The 15,479-nt window shown below is 41.8% G+C and overlaps 1 protein-coding gene and 1 non-coding gene across 10 annotated transcripts in view; both read right to left on the bottom strand.

The window, feature by feature from the left end:
- Window positions 1-15,479, bottom strand: part of Kalrn (kalirin RhoGEF kinase) — a 636,539-nt gene that overhangs the window by 457,216 nt on the left and 163,844 nt on the right. For all 9 annotated transcript variants that reach the window (XM_047563083.1, XM_047563086.1, XM_047563085.1 and 6 more), the window contains exon 2: window positions 1,919-1,993. In XM_047563083.1, the coding sequence (XP_047419039.1) occupies window positions 1,919-1,993 (75 nt within the window). The remainder of the gene's footprint in view (window positions 1-1,918; window positions 1,994-15,479) is intronic.
- LOC124993846 (small nucleolar RNA SNORA1) lies at window positions 14,540-14,670 on the bottom strand. The gene has a single exon (XR_007110365.1). It is a non-coding gene; the product is annotated as a small nucleolar RNA SNORA1 (small nucleolar RNA).

Below are 15,479 nucleotides of genomic sequence, written 5' to 3' on the forward strand. Positions count from 1 at the left end.
CCAAAAAAACAAATAACCTAATCAACAAATGGACAAAGGAACTGAACAGGCATTTCACAGAAGAAGAAATACAAATGTTAAAAAAATATGAAAAAATGTTCAACATCTCTAGCAATTAGAGAAATGCAAATCAAAACTACACTGAGATTCCATCTCACTCCAGTCAGAACGGCAATTATCAAGAATACAGGTAACAATAAATGTTGGCAAGGATGTGAGGATATTTTGCTAGTGGAACTGCAAAGTGGTGCCACCATTATGGAAAGTGGTATGGAGACTCCTCAGAACACTTGAAATGGAACCACCATTTGACTCAGCTATCCCACTCCTCGGTTTATACCCAAAGAACTTAAAATAAGCTTACTACAGTGACATGGCCATGTCAATGTTTATAGCGGCTCAATTTAAAATAGCTAAACTATGGGACCAATCTAGGTACCCTTCAATAGATGAATGGATAAATAAAATGTGATATATATATATATATATATTCAATGGAATATTACTCAGCTTTAAAGAAGAATGAAATTATGGCATTTGCTGGTAAATGAATGGAGCTGGAGAATATCATGCTAAGCAAAATAAACCAATCCCAAAAAACCAAAAGCCAAATGTTTTCTCTGATATGTAGATACTAATTCACAATGCAGGGGGTGAGGGGGGTACTAGGGAAGAACAGAGTTAATTTAGGTAAAGGGAAGTGAAGGGAGGGGCAGGGATATGGTGATAGGAAGGATAGTAGAATGAAACAGACATTATTACCTTATGTACATATAGGACTGCATGACCAATGTGACTCTACAACTTATACAATCAGAAAAATGAGAAATTATATACCATTTATGTATGATATATCAAATTGCATAAATGTATTTTACTGTCATGTATAACTAATTAGAACAAAATAATTTTTTTTAAATAACCCAGCAATAAAGGATCAGCCCACTTGAGTGTGTTTCTCACAAAATGAGATCTCTGTCTACTCACGCTGCCATCAGCCCAGCCTAGGCCTCAGACCCTGCCAGAGGGTTCTGATCCAGGTGACCTAAAGTGGAGGCGCCAAGTGTTTGGCAATTTATTACAACACCAGTGGAAAACAAACACATTTCCTAAACAAATTCTGTATGACCGGGTTCCAATAAAACTTTATTTACAAAAATCTGTGGCTGGCACACAGGCTGAAGATTGCTGACCCCCTGAATTATATGTTAAGAGGTCCAGGTGCACAAGATGGGTGGGGAAGAGAAGTCAGGAATAAATATTTGGAAGTCACTACTCAGTGGAAATAAGAACAAAACGCCTAAATACAAACACTCAAGAGTTCCCTTTGCCAAGAAGGCTATTTCTTTTCATGTTTTCTCTTTTTTTCCTCTTTTTAAAAATTTATTTATTTATTAGTACTAGGGATTGAACCCAGAGGTGCTCTACCACTGAGCCACACCCCCAGCCCTTTTTATTTTATTTTCACTTTGAGACAGGGTCTTACTAAATCACTTAGGACCTCACCAAGTTGCTGAGGCTGGCCTAAACTTGTGATCCTTCTACCTCAGTCTCCTAACCAGCCCAGATTCCAGGTGTGTGCCACTGTATTTTGTTTTAATCTCCTCAACACATTCCACTCTGAAATGAACATGAGCAAAGTCTCTGCCATCTGCAGCCTCTCTCACAGAGCCTTGGCAGCTCCCGCCAGGACAGGGAGGGTGAGACAGGAAATGGTGTCAGGGTGTGAGGGTCTGCCTGTGGTTGTGAGTGCCTCCTAGAACCTGCGTTATCTGCCTCTCTAGAAAAGAAGAAGCCACTGCTCCAGGCAGGCTGCCCCCTGTCTCTCACTACTGCACAGAGAAGTGAGAGTCTGAGCACATGTATGCATGCAGAACTTCTCTACATCCATTAAGAATGAAAGTTGATAAATACTCACCAGACACGAAGGCCACTTTTTCCTTTAGGATGGGAAGGACATCAGAAGCTTTCAAACCATCATTCCGAAAAGACCCTATAGGACAACAAAAACAGAAGGAGCAGGGTGAAAAGTTCAGCTGGTTGAATCCCTGGATCCCACCCTCAGCTTCCCATTCCATTATCTGTAGAAAGCCCTGCAGCCCAGGCGGATGCAGGCAAGGGTCCACAACAGAGAGGACACTTCCGTGATGCCAGGTCTCAGGATGACAAGGGACACAACCCTCCTGGCCCTTCTCAAGGAGAGGACAGTCCAAGTCACCTTCCACCACACTTAAAAAGCCCCATGGCTTGGGAGCAGCCCTGGAAACCTGGCTGCTATTGCAAAACTTGAAGATGGAAAAGCATTTTTAGCTGGGTATGGTGGTGCATGCTTGTCATCCCAGCCACTTGGGAGGTTGAGGCAGGAAGATCAAAAAGTTCAAGGCCGGGGCTGGGATTGTGGCTCAGTGGTGAAGTACTTGCCTAGTATGCATGAGGTACTGGGTTCGATCCTGAGTATTACAAACAAAACTAAATAAAATAAAGTTTTTTAAAAAGGACTAAATAGAACAGCCTTAGCAACTTAGTGAGGGCCCAGGCAAGGTAGTAAGACCCCATCTCAAAATAAAATAAAAAAGGCTGGGAATGTAGAGCACCCCAGGTTAAATCCCCAGCAGAGAAAACAAAATCAAAAAACAACCAAAAAAGGTATTTGTGTGCCTTTAGAGCCTAGTACATGTCTGGTACTCAGTAAATGCTTAGTAAATATCTGCTGAATTAGTTCATTGATATCAAGATGAATTGCAATGCCCTGAATAATTTGTTCCTGCCTTTACGCTAAGTGGCACAATGACTATTAGTTTCATTTTTCAAATGAGAAAAGTAAATCACAAAAATCCTACAGTTGGAAGCAAAGTTGATGACAATGACCCTTCTGTACCCCTGTTCCTCCACCCACTTAAAGGGATCAGAGGTAGGGAGATACAAATCTTCTGGTAAGGAAATATCCACCCTTTAGTTTATTCTCTAGGTCTTACTTCCTGGTTGTAAAGTCCTTTCTGGGGTCTAACTGAGCTTCTGTTAGGGGGCTGGAGGTAAAGACCTAAGATTTTCAAAAAAATGGAAAATAATGATGTGCTGGAGAACAGTGGCCTCAGGAGGCAAAGAACAACCCAGCCCAGTGTGAGATGTGTGGGAAAGGAGGACCCAGCTTCCATACACATACAAAACCCAGACTGGCCCACTGAACCCTTATCAGAACCCAAGTACCCCACAAGACTCTCAGAGAGAACCACCCAAGCTACAGCTGCAGTCTGTTGTGTATCACCAGTCGGAACACAACACAGGTGGACCCCAGGAGACAAGTTCTATGTCAGCTCTGTGAAATAGACATAGAGGCCACACACCCACCTCTAATACCTTTGTCTGCTTGGTGTCTCCCTTAGGGTCCAAATCTGACAATCTATAGAGAAGAGACCAACTCAACCACTCTTCTCTCTAAACTCCTGTCCTGTTTTTGCCACTACTCTGCCTCTACTGTATAGACAAGAGGGTTGATCCTAACTCTAAGTAGCCCCAGACCTAAAGGAAAAGTTTTGAATTTGTTATAACGGAAGTGAAAGAATTCCCATCCTATCTCCTCTCAACTCCCACATGCTGAGAGAGAAAGGGAACTCCCAATTTCATCCCTCAAACCTCACTCCCCAGGCCCCACCTCTCCCTTCTTGCTCCAGGACCTAAGGACTGCCATGATCATGGGTCCCGCTAAATGTCAGAGTTTTGGGTTGAACTGTTCTAACATTCCCAGGGGTTCCATTTCCCAGGACAGAGTCCTCTCCACACAGCTCAGACCACTGGTGGGCTATCTGCCTGGTTGTGTGCCTACCATAAGAAAACCTAAAGTATCTAGATTCAGAAAAACCACAACTAGGTAACAGTCATTTCCAATAACAAGATTTTTTTACATTATGAAAGGATTTGTTCCAGGCTCTCTTTAAATAAAAGTTCCCTTAGTAGTTTAAATTAGTTTTCATTTGCCAAAAATTGAATTACAAATAACTTTTTTCAGTAATACATGTATTATATAAAGCCAAGTTGAGCTAAACTAATTAGCCCAGCAGCTCAGAAATTGGTGACCTTGCATATTAAACCTATTTGCACTGGCTGAAGATCCTATGTATCAATTCCCCAGGGTCCTTGTGAAACCAGCTGTTAGATTATATAAAAAAGGGTAAGTTCAATGAACGCTAACTCAAACAGGACCACTGAAATAGCAATGTGTTTTTACCATCAGGTACATGTCTCGGTAGATTCATAGTAAATGTTCAATAAATATTTGATGAAAGAATAAATGACTGAATGAAAGTTAACCCTTACTCAAGGTCAGTGGCATCAACAACCACACTAAGCACTGGTTATCTGAGTCAATGATCTCCAGGGTACCATTCAGCCCTAACGCCTGAGACTTTATAAATCTTTTCTTTATATTTACTGGCCTTTCAGATTGACAGATTATCCAAATAATCTGCTTTCAAAGAAAATATTGGGATCAAATTCCCCAATGAGACTCAGTGTACCTTGGGAAGATAAAACAACTGTTCCTTTGCTTTCCATTCATTCTTTTTCTGGAACCGTTTTGGGATTGGGATGCTCAGGGAAGGTCAACCCATTTTTTAGGTAGTCCAAGTGGCCAGAGTGGGAGATGAGTGATAGAACTCTTGTGAGGCAGTCACTGCAAATGAGATTTCTGAAATGAAGTGTATTTGATAGCACTGTTAAATCAAAAGCACTAGATCCATGGTACAATAGCTTCCTCCTTTAAAAGAAAAGCCTGTTGAAACAGTAGGCCCCTTGCTACTTCTGAAGCAGGCCTGAGAAGCCCTTAACTCCTTGCAGTTACCATAAGGGAAAACAAAACAAACAAGCAGGTACCCTCTCGAACCCGACCATCATGGGCATTGTGCTTTCTCTTAGGGATAAAGGCATGCTCCGCTGGCATTCAGTGCCAATCCCACCCCATTCATGTCCTGCTGCTGTCAGAATTACAAGCCTGCTGTTCTGTTAATTAGCAAAGTTGAAATGCTCTGCATCTATTAGGGAAGTAAAAATTACCACCACCATCTCCCCAGGATCCTTCAGCATGAGTCTTCTCCAAACCCCAATTCAGATCCTCTTGCCCCAAATGTGTTAGGCTCAAGTTGTTGCTGCTGCCTATTCTTTCTCACATTTTCCTTGTCACTATTTCCCATGTTAGAAAGTGCCAATCATCCTCACTCTGGCTCCCAGCCTCCATGTGTGGTTCCAAGCAGGAATGACAGAACTGGCCCTTGTGGCAAGGGCTCTGCTGTGGTTTTGTGGGTCTGGAAAACCCAGTGAGTCCCCCAGGATGGGAGGGTGCCTTGTTCTCCATGCTAGCCTCCCTCAGAGAGCCATTCTAACTTCAGCAAGAAAAGAAAAACTACTGAGTGAGGATTTGGAGGTGTAAGATGCCAGGGTAGCCATGGGTTGCTCTTTATTTCCTTTTGGTTCTCAGTCACACTCCCTTAATTGTACTTATTTAGAAATGACTGTGTAAGTTTTCTAATCTTGTTTCAAATGGACCTGAGCCCTGTTTCATCAACAAGACAACAAATTTCCTAATACTCAGGTTTCTGCCTCTTTTTTCCACTCCATCCCTGGAGTATCTAGTATGGGAGCCCCCTTGCATTCTGTACAGGTGATGTTCTGCCTCTCATAACAGTCCATTGTCCTGTTTGCCTACCTATCCATTGCTGCTTGGAAGTCCCCTGGGTAGCAGGATACATTTCTTACTTTATCTTTGTATCACTAAAGTCTAAGATAAGGCCTAGCACATAATTGTTCAAGAAGAATTGATGAGATCCTGAGAGCAGGAAGATGTCAAAATTGGACCCTAATAGAAGTTGGTCAAATGAGCTCTTAGAACTCTGACTGCAGCACAACAGTGACTCAGTGCCACTTTGAAAGGAAAATCTTCCTAAAGGCAAGTTCCTAAAGGCTTGCTACTCAAAGAAATAAGCACCACCTACCACGTGGAACCTTGCTAAAGAATGCAGAATCTCAGGTCCCAATCTAGACTTACAGGGTCAGAACCTGCATTTTTAACAAGGACCCCAGGTGACTCAAAATGCACATTACATTTTGGGAAGTACTGGAGTACTAAAGTATGCTTTTCTATTCCAGAGGATAATCTTAGAAGTGGAGGGAGAAACCTCCTTCAACCTAGTGTAAACAGGGCCTTTAAAATTAGATCAAATGCTGCTCAGCACCCTTCTGTCCTGCTACAGAAGACCCCTCATCCCTGCCCAGGGATTCCAGACATTCAATATTTGCCCTATAATGCATCCTTGACATTCAGCATGAATAGAAAGGCTATCTAGGAGATAGATACTTTCCCCCTCCAGGGTACAGAGAATAGACCACATCTTGGTTTTTTTGTAAGCCAGAGTGTTCGTAAATTGTCTGTCCAAGTTGCTCAGGATCTGGCATCTTAAGCCTCTCCCTCATCAGCAGATATTTTAATTTCACAACAAATCTTCCTTCATATCCTCCAAGCTCTGCCTGCTCTCACTACTCTCAGTACTATAAAATCACCATTGATCGTACTTAAGAGAGCAAGATGCCATCTCTAGATGGCCCTAGAGGACAGAGGAGTCAGTTTTTGCCTCTTTATCCCATCTGCTCCTCCATCCACAGGTGCATCCTGGCATACTGGGCAATAACGGATAAAAAACAGAGAAAGGAGGGGAGCCTCACCCAGAGAGCTCTATATCTAATGAGCACACAGTGTTCATCTCAAGAAATTCTCTCCCTTGGAGTGGGGAACGCAATTTCTGAATTTCCAGTTCCCATTTCCCCTGACACAAGGAAGCTACCAGACTGAATAAAAGATGAGTTAAGATTCTGATAAAGACCTTCTCACCTTGTCCCCACCTGGCTATTCTGTATCCACAATATCTTGATAATTAGTGCTATCATCTACCAAAGTGCCCAAACAGAAACCTGGGATGCATGTAGGATGCCTCCCCTTTCCTTCAGCACATTTACCAATTCAATCACTTGGTTCTGTTGATTCTACCTCCTAAATCTCTCTCCCTGACCTCCCCAACAACTTGGGCTGTTCATTGTTGTACCTTATAACTTCTGAATGGCATTTATATGTTTCCATTGCACTCCCCATTAACTGATCCTGAAGCCTTGGGTGAGAGGATCCTGTTGCACTCATTGTTCTACAGAGCCTGTCACACAAAAGCACCTCAAAAATATTGAACTGAAGCTGAGCACACACAGGTACCAAGAAGATGGTGAGTATGGTGAGGTAGACTTGATCTGGCAAGGCAGGGTCCCCAGAGGAGATATTTTTGAATGAAATTTTGAATAAGGAAAGGGCCAAGAGGAATAGCACATGCCAAAGCAGATAGGAGGGGACTAAGAAACTGTGCCACAAATGGAGTTTACCAGCTGAACAGAAAAACAGAGTGAGGAGGCTAGGAAGCTGGAGGTGTGGAAGTGGGAATGAGTCTGTGCAGAGGTGACTGCATGTGCTTTCAAAGAGACAGAGGTCTGGGGCTGTACAGCAGCAAGGGCCAGCGCTGGGTGGGGTCTGGCTGACTACAGAGGAGGGCTATGGCTCAGAACGGTCTGGGTCCAGCAGGCTCTGACCCCAACCTCCAGCTCTCACATTCTGCTCTATGTTTGAGAAGGGGAGATTGAGACGACACATGGCTCCTCCTGAAGCTGGTGGTAGAATGTAGGGGCAGGGGCCCTGGAACTTTGTCTCTTTTGATTTTCTCCCTAAATCCCAAGAGTGGCAGGAAGGATATTTGTCTGTGAGTTATCTCCTGGGAGCCAGCCAGTCCAGAAGCCCAGGAAGACCCAATATGGAACTGAATCATAAAGGGAAGAGACTGAAGGGAATGGTTCCTTCTGTGTAGAGAACAGATGAGCAAAACCCTTGGGAGAAGACACTGTCTGTAACTGGGATCAGGAGGGAACCTATTATTGGGGAGAGGCAAGATCTTTATTCCCCTCATCCTCCATCTCTCATTCTCCTCTTTCCTAAATTGATATAAGAGGAGAAAGACATGACAAGAATGGGAGAAAAGGACAAGAAAAGGGGGCTAAAGCAAGAGATAAAGAGCTGTGTAAATGAGCATGTGCCCATTCACTTGCAAAAACAGAGGTGAAAGTTCTTGTCTCCTTTTTACAGACGCTAATGAGCTATTGAGGAAATTGCCTGTTGGAAAACTCTTGCGGCAACTATAAATATGTTCCTTGGAGCTCTCCTTAAAACAACTACCGCCAAAGCAGGAAGTGTGTGCTGAGAGGAAGGAATAAATCTGGCAGTGAAAGCTACTGGGCAGCTTTATGTCAGCAACAGAACACAGCACAGAGTAGAGACCCACATCACACCTCTCCCCAACCTGGGAACCTGCAGCGAGGCTCACTCCTTGGTCCCTCATCACTGCCACCCACAAATGTCAGGCAGGCTCAGTGGTATCTTCTCTCCCTGCACAGCAGGCAGGCAGAAGAGATGGTGTGACAAAGTTCTCTTCCCTGGCTATGGGACTTCTAGGTGAAGGACATTCAGGAACCTCTGCTAACCTGATTTTAATGTAAATGGGGAAAAAACAAAAACAACAAAGGTTCTCTTTTTGGCAGTTGCTAAGTAGTAACCTTTTCTAAGCAAACTGCCTCATACAACATGAGGCAGTAGCTGGGAGACTTGGGATAACAGGTTGAGTTCCCCATACACTAGAAAGGAGCAATGTCTACCTTCTCTCGACTATGACATGCATTTGAACTTCACTCATTGCGAGGAACATTTTCTGCCCTGCACTAATGTGAGCTGTAAATGTCTCCCCAGGGCTCTCCCTAACTGCTTCACCACCATCTAGGTTGGGATGGTTTTGCCTTCTCTATGTATCACATAGCGTGTTTCTTGCTGTTGTGTCATTGTTCACAGCCATGACTGGCTCCCTCACTAGACTCTAAGCTCTTTGAAGGCAGGAACTGGATAGCTTAGCCCAGTCTCTCCAGTGCCTGTCACATAGTTGGTGCTTAAGGAATGATCCAGGGACTGAGTTTTTCATATCCACGGTGCCATGGTGTCTTCCACACCAAAGGTGCTTAATAATTGCTGTGCCTCTTCTCCTCCTGAGCCATCTCTGTTCCTATTCCTACCTCCATCTTCATCTTTTTTCTTCTCTCATGATTCCACACGAACTCTAATTGCAGCCAATTTCAATATTAACTTTCTAAAGTAAATATTAGGTATAAAGTCCTGGCTAATGGGCTACTTTTGAAGAGCAGAAATTTGTAATACTTGCCACTGCTAAATTAGTTCTACTACAGATCACTAATAATTAGCACTTTAAACATGTTGGTAACACCTCTTTAAGCCCAGCTAATGTGCAAACCGTTTCTGTTTATTTTTCACAAGATTTAATATTAGCTTGAGTTGAGACCTCAGCTGCAAATACACACAGGCTCACTCACTCACCTTCTCTCCCTCTCCTCCCTCCCCAGAAAAGTTGATATCCTTGAGTGCAATGCAGATACAAGAAAATGGCCACTTCAGAAGTGCTTATCTCCACCCACCCACCACCACTTTTTTTTTTTTGATGACTATTTTCTAACTGACCAGATCATTTAAAGTGCTCATACTTCACAGGTGGTGGTGTTGATGGTAGATTTATTGTCTTTCTTGTTCCATTGACCACTGCTCCTGGATGGGCCCTCAAAGTAACACCAAACATTAGCCTGTCAGTGATGCATGTGAGTCGCCAGCTGAACATTAGCAATATATTTACTATTATAATTTAGAGAGAGTTACAGAGGAGCTCAGAGGCAGAAGTGTGGCTGTAGAAGTTTGATCCTTGGAACCCTCACTCTCAATTCCTCTCCCTCCTCCCCAGGATATAAAAAAGAAAATGCTGATTTAAAAAGTGGGCTTAGCGTTCTGTAATTATATAAGACAACTCTGAAAGGCATCTTAATATGAAAAAGCCCAGCACTTCTCCAATACATCCCCTTTCTCCCTCTTTTTCTCTCCCAAGTCCTGAAATCCAAGTGTGTGGCAGTAAAACCCACAATGACTGACTGTGCAGCTCAAGGCAGCCGACCCTCTTAGGTATCCCATGGAGCAATCCTCACCCCCAGCCCCGAGCTTCTCCCTGCTTCCATCTCCACTATTTTTGACTCCCGGTTTGTACCATCCTTGCCCCAGTCTCACTACAAAGGACAAGGGTGGAAGCAATGCCACAAGGACATACCAAGCACAAGCTGGACACAGGCCAACCAGACATGAACAACCAGGGTCAAAGTAACTGCCACAATTGCAGAACTGTTAGTAGAGCTGGTACCTGAGAAGGGACATACCCAAGGGTGATATTACTGAACAAACTAAATCACCCTTTTACCCTTCTAAGGCATGCATGCTGCTGTCCTTGGTCCTGAACTAGCGTAAAGTTGCTACTCAAAGTGGCTGTCGTCCAGGCTCTCTGGGATGTGAACCAAATGAGAAGGCAGAGAAGAAAGAGACATTAAGATTTATTGAGGAAATAAACAAATGATAAGAAGCACTGGAAGAACACAGACAATGAGAGATTACTGGAGGGAATGAAAAAGTTGGGTTTGATATCATTTTCAAATAATTGTAGTATCCAACAAAGAAAGGTTTGTGCACATACAATCCCCACACACAAACACTCAATTCTCACGGAAATGAGACCCCCATGGGGATAAACTGCTTAACCATATCTGAGGTGGATGGGTTGGCCATGGAAAAATTCCTAAAGTTTGGAGGAATTTTTCAATGTTTCTTAAGTAATTGCCTTGGGCATCTAAACATGTCCAATTGAGTTCAAAAAATATTTGTTGGAAGTCTCTATGTGCCAAGAAAAGTTCTAATCATTGTGGGTACAAAAATAATGTAGCACTCCTGATTATAAGGGACTTTTAGTTTAGGGGGATAGCTTGACACCCTACATGTAATTTTGATGCTAAACAATATAGAAGTACATATGGGAAAGAAATATTCAGATAATTCCAAAGAGATAATAAAACTCCAGATCAACAAAATGCCTAAAAAGTGAATAGCAGTAACAGAAGTAAAGGCAAAGTATTATGGGATCATCAGCAAGGTCATGGATTGGACAGTGTAGTGGTGAGTACTGAGGTCTACCTGGAGGGTCTCAAGGAACACAGGATGGAAGCCAAGAAATAGTGGGTTTTCCTCCATGACCTAGATTCTACCCAGAGTTATAGATAGATGAGTTAATGTTTGCCAGAGATAAGCACCAAAGCATCCCCATGGAGCTGGAATAACCAGAATCTCGGAAGAGCTGGCAAGTGGCCATGATCAGGAAAAAGTTTGACATCTGATACCTGCCATTTCCTTAGGAAGAAGCATAACAATGCCAAGTGCTAAACAGGACGCCAGTCATGACCTAAATATCTCATGAATCTTTCTCCAGAATTACAGAAAAGAGTGAAGAGCTAGGAGGTATCCACCTAGGTGACCCTCCCCTCTGATCACCAGAGCACAAAGCACCTCACAACCCTGGAGCACCTCACAACCCTGCCTTCATTACATGTGTGTTAGGGGGTGGTTTCCAGGAACCTCAGGAGATTGGATGAAAATCATTGCCCATATGTCATTATGTGTCCATGTTTCTGAGACAGAATCTTTATAAATTCAGTTTTCATGAGATGTGCAAAGGGATCCATGGCTCCCTTAGTTGTTGAGGACCATTAATCTAAGGCAAAGTTGAAACAAGGCCCTACCACTTGCCTTGGATTCTAACTACGAGATCCTGTTACCAGACCTGCTTCCCTCATGGCCCACATTCTGACCATCCTGGTTCAACTGGGACCCAAGACTATGGCTCAATGTCAGAGAAAGAACAATGAAATGATTTTGTTTCCTTAGCTTGGATAAAAGGAAGCTGAGGGGGGCTGGGGATATAGCTCAGTTGGTAGAGTGCCTGCCTCACAAGCACAAGGCCCTGGGTTCAATCCCTAGCACCACAAAAAAAAAAAAAAAAAAAAAGGAAGCTGAGGTTCATGTGGGAGGTGAATGAGGCCATGTACAGGACCCTGTACCCTACAAATAAGCTTTATTAGAGATGGTTCTTCCTCATTATGGAGTTACTGAAGGCCAGAAAAGTTGTACTACCTTTCAGGAAAGACTTCCAAATTAAAAATAACCCTGCTAACAGAAATATGACAACTTGATCCAGGACCCTTCCTGGATTTATGACTGTTGGTCAGGGTTAAAGTCAACAGAAGGGGTCTGCAAACTTTTAAAATAAAATTCCCCAGAGCCTAAGTCATGAAAGGACAACAAACGGGTTATTTGAGCTGAGGATGTAGCACAGGGGTAGAGAACTTGCCTAGCATGTGCGAGGCCCTGAGTTCAATCCCTAGTGCCATAAAAAGAATGGGGGACATTCTTTGTGTGTTCCTAGTCAGCAGCCACAGCAGGGCATGCATGGATGCTATTTGACTATTTGCTCAACAAGCCATCTTCTGCAGGAGATGGTGAGCTTTCCCAAGACAGCATGTTCTGAGAGGCAGCTCACAGCTCTGAGTCAAGCACAGGCTTTGGATTCAGGAAGAACCAAGTCTTACTCTCAGTTCCAGAACTTATTATCCATATGTCACTAGACATCTTTCTTAGCCTCTCTGGGTCTCTGCCTCCTATCCAAGATAAGAATACCTTTTTCACTGACTGTGGTGGTGATAAAGGTAAAAAAATCTATTTTTAGGTACCAAACACGTAACTGATGCTAAGAAAATGTAATGCTCCTTATCTTTCTCCTATTCATCTTAATATCTTCAACATGAGGTCTGGCACATGGTAGATAATAAGTACTGATTATGTGAGTGAGCAAGTAAATAAATGAGTGAATTTAAGTAAACTCAGAAAAATGCCACTAAAAACTTCACCCTCACCTTCCTACCACACACCTGTAAGCCACACTGTTTACACCAATCTGTGTGGTTACTCTTGACTTTTATTGTTTCCCTCTGCTACTTAATCTGGACTCTTTGGTGAACATTCTAACCACTCCTACTGCCCTAAGCCAAGTTCCCAGAGGTAAAGAAAAGCCTCCCATTGAGCTATTTAGACAACTAGACACTTGTTTCTCCTTCTGTGTCCAGAGGACTATGGTCATGGGCATCTCCCACCAACATTCCCCCCACACACTGGTCTCTATGTGCTGCTGCTGGAAGCAGCAGTCCTTATTCCTTCTTTCCAAGATCCTGTCCCCCTGCCTCTATGAGTGTGTTTCACACAAAGATGTACAGGTCCTGGTGGTGTTTTCTGTAAAGCAATCCTACTGAAATCACATCCGGATACCAGGGCTACCACCTAGATGAGGGAACATCTGCTTCTAAACAAACCTCAGAGTCCCATTGGAGGGTCACGGCAATCTGCAAGGCAAAAGGATAACAGACCTAAGGAGATTCCATGCCCTGGTTCTTTTCCTTTCTCAGTCTTGAACTGTCAGGCTGTTGTCAATGGATGGTTCACAGAGGGAAAAAAGTGAGAGAGCTTACCCAGAGTTAGGCACAGAAGCATAAAGAAATGAAGAATACAAATTCAGGTGATTCAGGAATCTGGGATACCTGGTCTTTGGTTTTTCTCAGCTTTTTGAAAAAAAAAAGGATCCTTTATCATGATCAAGGAGCCATGAGGTTGCTTTGTCTGTGGATAATTGTACATATGTGCTCAGACATAGTATATATGTTAAGAATAATGTGAAGCTGGGGAGTTAAGATACTTATCACAATTTTATACTACTGAAAAATTAGAAACAACCTAAATGTTCAATCATAAGAGACGGGTTAAATAAACCATGATGTATCCACTCAAAGTAGCCATTAAATATAACACTAATAAAGAATAACTAATATCTTGGAAAATTTTAGGGTATATTATTAGTGGGAAAAGAAGATTTTAGGATAGAATACATAATCTTATCCCACACACTCTGTACATGTATGTCTATGTAAAACCACATACATATATTATACAATATTTCTGGAAAGTGGGATTATGACTGATTTTGTAATGTTTCCTTAATGTTTTTCTGTCAAAATCTTCTTTATTCTTTTTTTCTTTTATTTAAAGTCAATAAATTTTTATTTAAGGAATTTCCCATTGTGATTTCTTGGCTGTCCATTTTAATGATGCCCTTTTTAAAAGAACTGGTGCTTAGTGCTGGGGATATAGCTGCAGTTGGTAGAGTGCTTGCCTCTCAAGCACAAGGCCCTGGGTTCAATCCCCAGTACTGGGGGGAAAAAAAAAAAAAAGAAACTGATGCTTAATCTAGGTCCTCTCAGTCTTGCATAATTCATTTTTTTGGGGGGGCCTCCTATTTCCACTTGAATTATGGACATATTAATGAGGATTTCACAAGTCTCCATCTAGGATATTTGGGATCTAATTTCTTCAAGTAATTGACTTTAGGATCTTGGAAGTTGAACTGCAGAACGTACTTGTTTCTTTAATCATTTCTAATACTAAAATGTCAACATTTTTTTCATTACATATTTTTATTCATGAGCTTAAGCAAAATGTTACAGGTCTCATGGTCACCACTGCAATACATACACTATGATGGAAGCAGAACCTGTGTCAACATAGCCACATTGACCAATTTTGGACACTGATCAACGGTGCCCATTCTCATCTAGAATGAGGTTTTTCTTCTTTATTCTTGAAATAATTGGAAAAGAGCAAATTCCCTCCTTTTATGTTAATCTTTCATATGCAAGATCTTTGTAAAATACACACTTAAGTTTAATAATTAAGTTGTGGTTATAATAATGTCTGTAAATAGCATTTTTTAAAAATCTTACTTAAAGTTTAGGACAACTGTGTTATGCAGCTGTTCCCTCTGTGATACAATTGTGCAGCAAATAAAAAATGGCTACCATTTATCATAGATGAAGTTGTCTTATAACTAAAAATACCAAAGGCCAAATGAGCTATAAAAAAATTCCATTTTCATTAAATATCACTTAAAGATTTGCCATGTATGCAAATCTTGTTTGTTCCAGGAATGAAAGTCATTAAAGAAGACTTAAAATCAACACAATTTTGGATTAAAAGCTATAAATAATAGCAGATATGTGTTAAGTGAATCTCTAAGTACCTACTATGTGCCAAAGGGATTTAGCAAAATAAATGGATGAAAATAATCACTTTTTTTTAAAAAGATGAATAATGGGTTGAGCTTGCAATATCAGATATTAAAAAATATTTTTAAACTACAATTATTAAAAGGTGGAACTGACACAAGAATTAGCATACAAATGAATGGAGCCTGAAACATAGCCATAATATGTATCTGGCATATTTTTAAATCTAATGTACAATAAAGGAAGAATATAAAGCAATGGGAGAAAGATAAAGTATTCAATAAACACTACTGGAAAAACTATTTGGAAAAGAAAAAGCAAGTTAATTCTTAATACATCAAAATAAATCTTAGATAAGAAACCCAAATCTG

This window comes from Sciurus carolinensis, chromosome 9, assembly GCF_902686445.1.
Source record: "Sciurus carolinensis chromosome 9, mSciCar1.2, whole genome shotgun sequence".
NCBI lineage: Eukaryota > Metazoa > Chordata > Mammalia > Rodentia > Sciuridae > Sciurus > Sciurus carolinensis.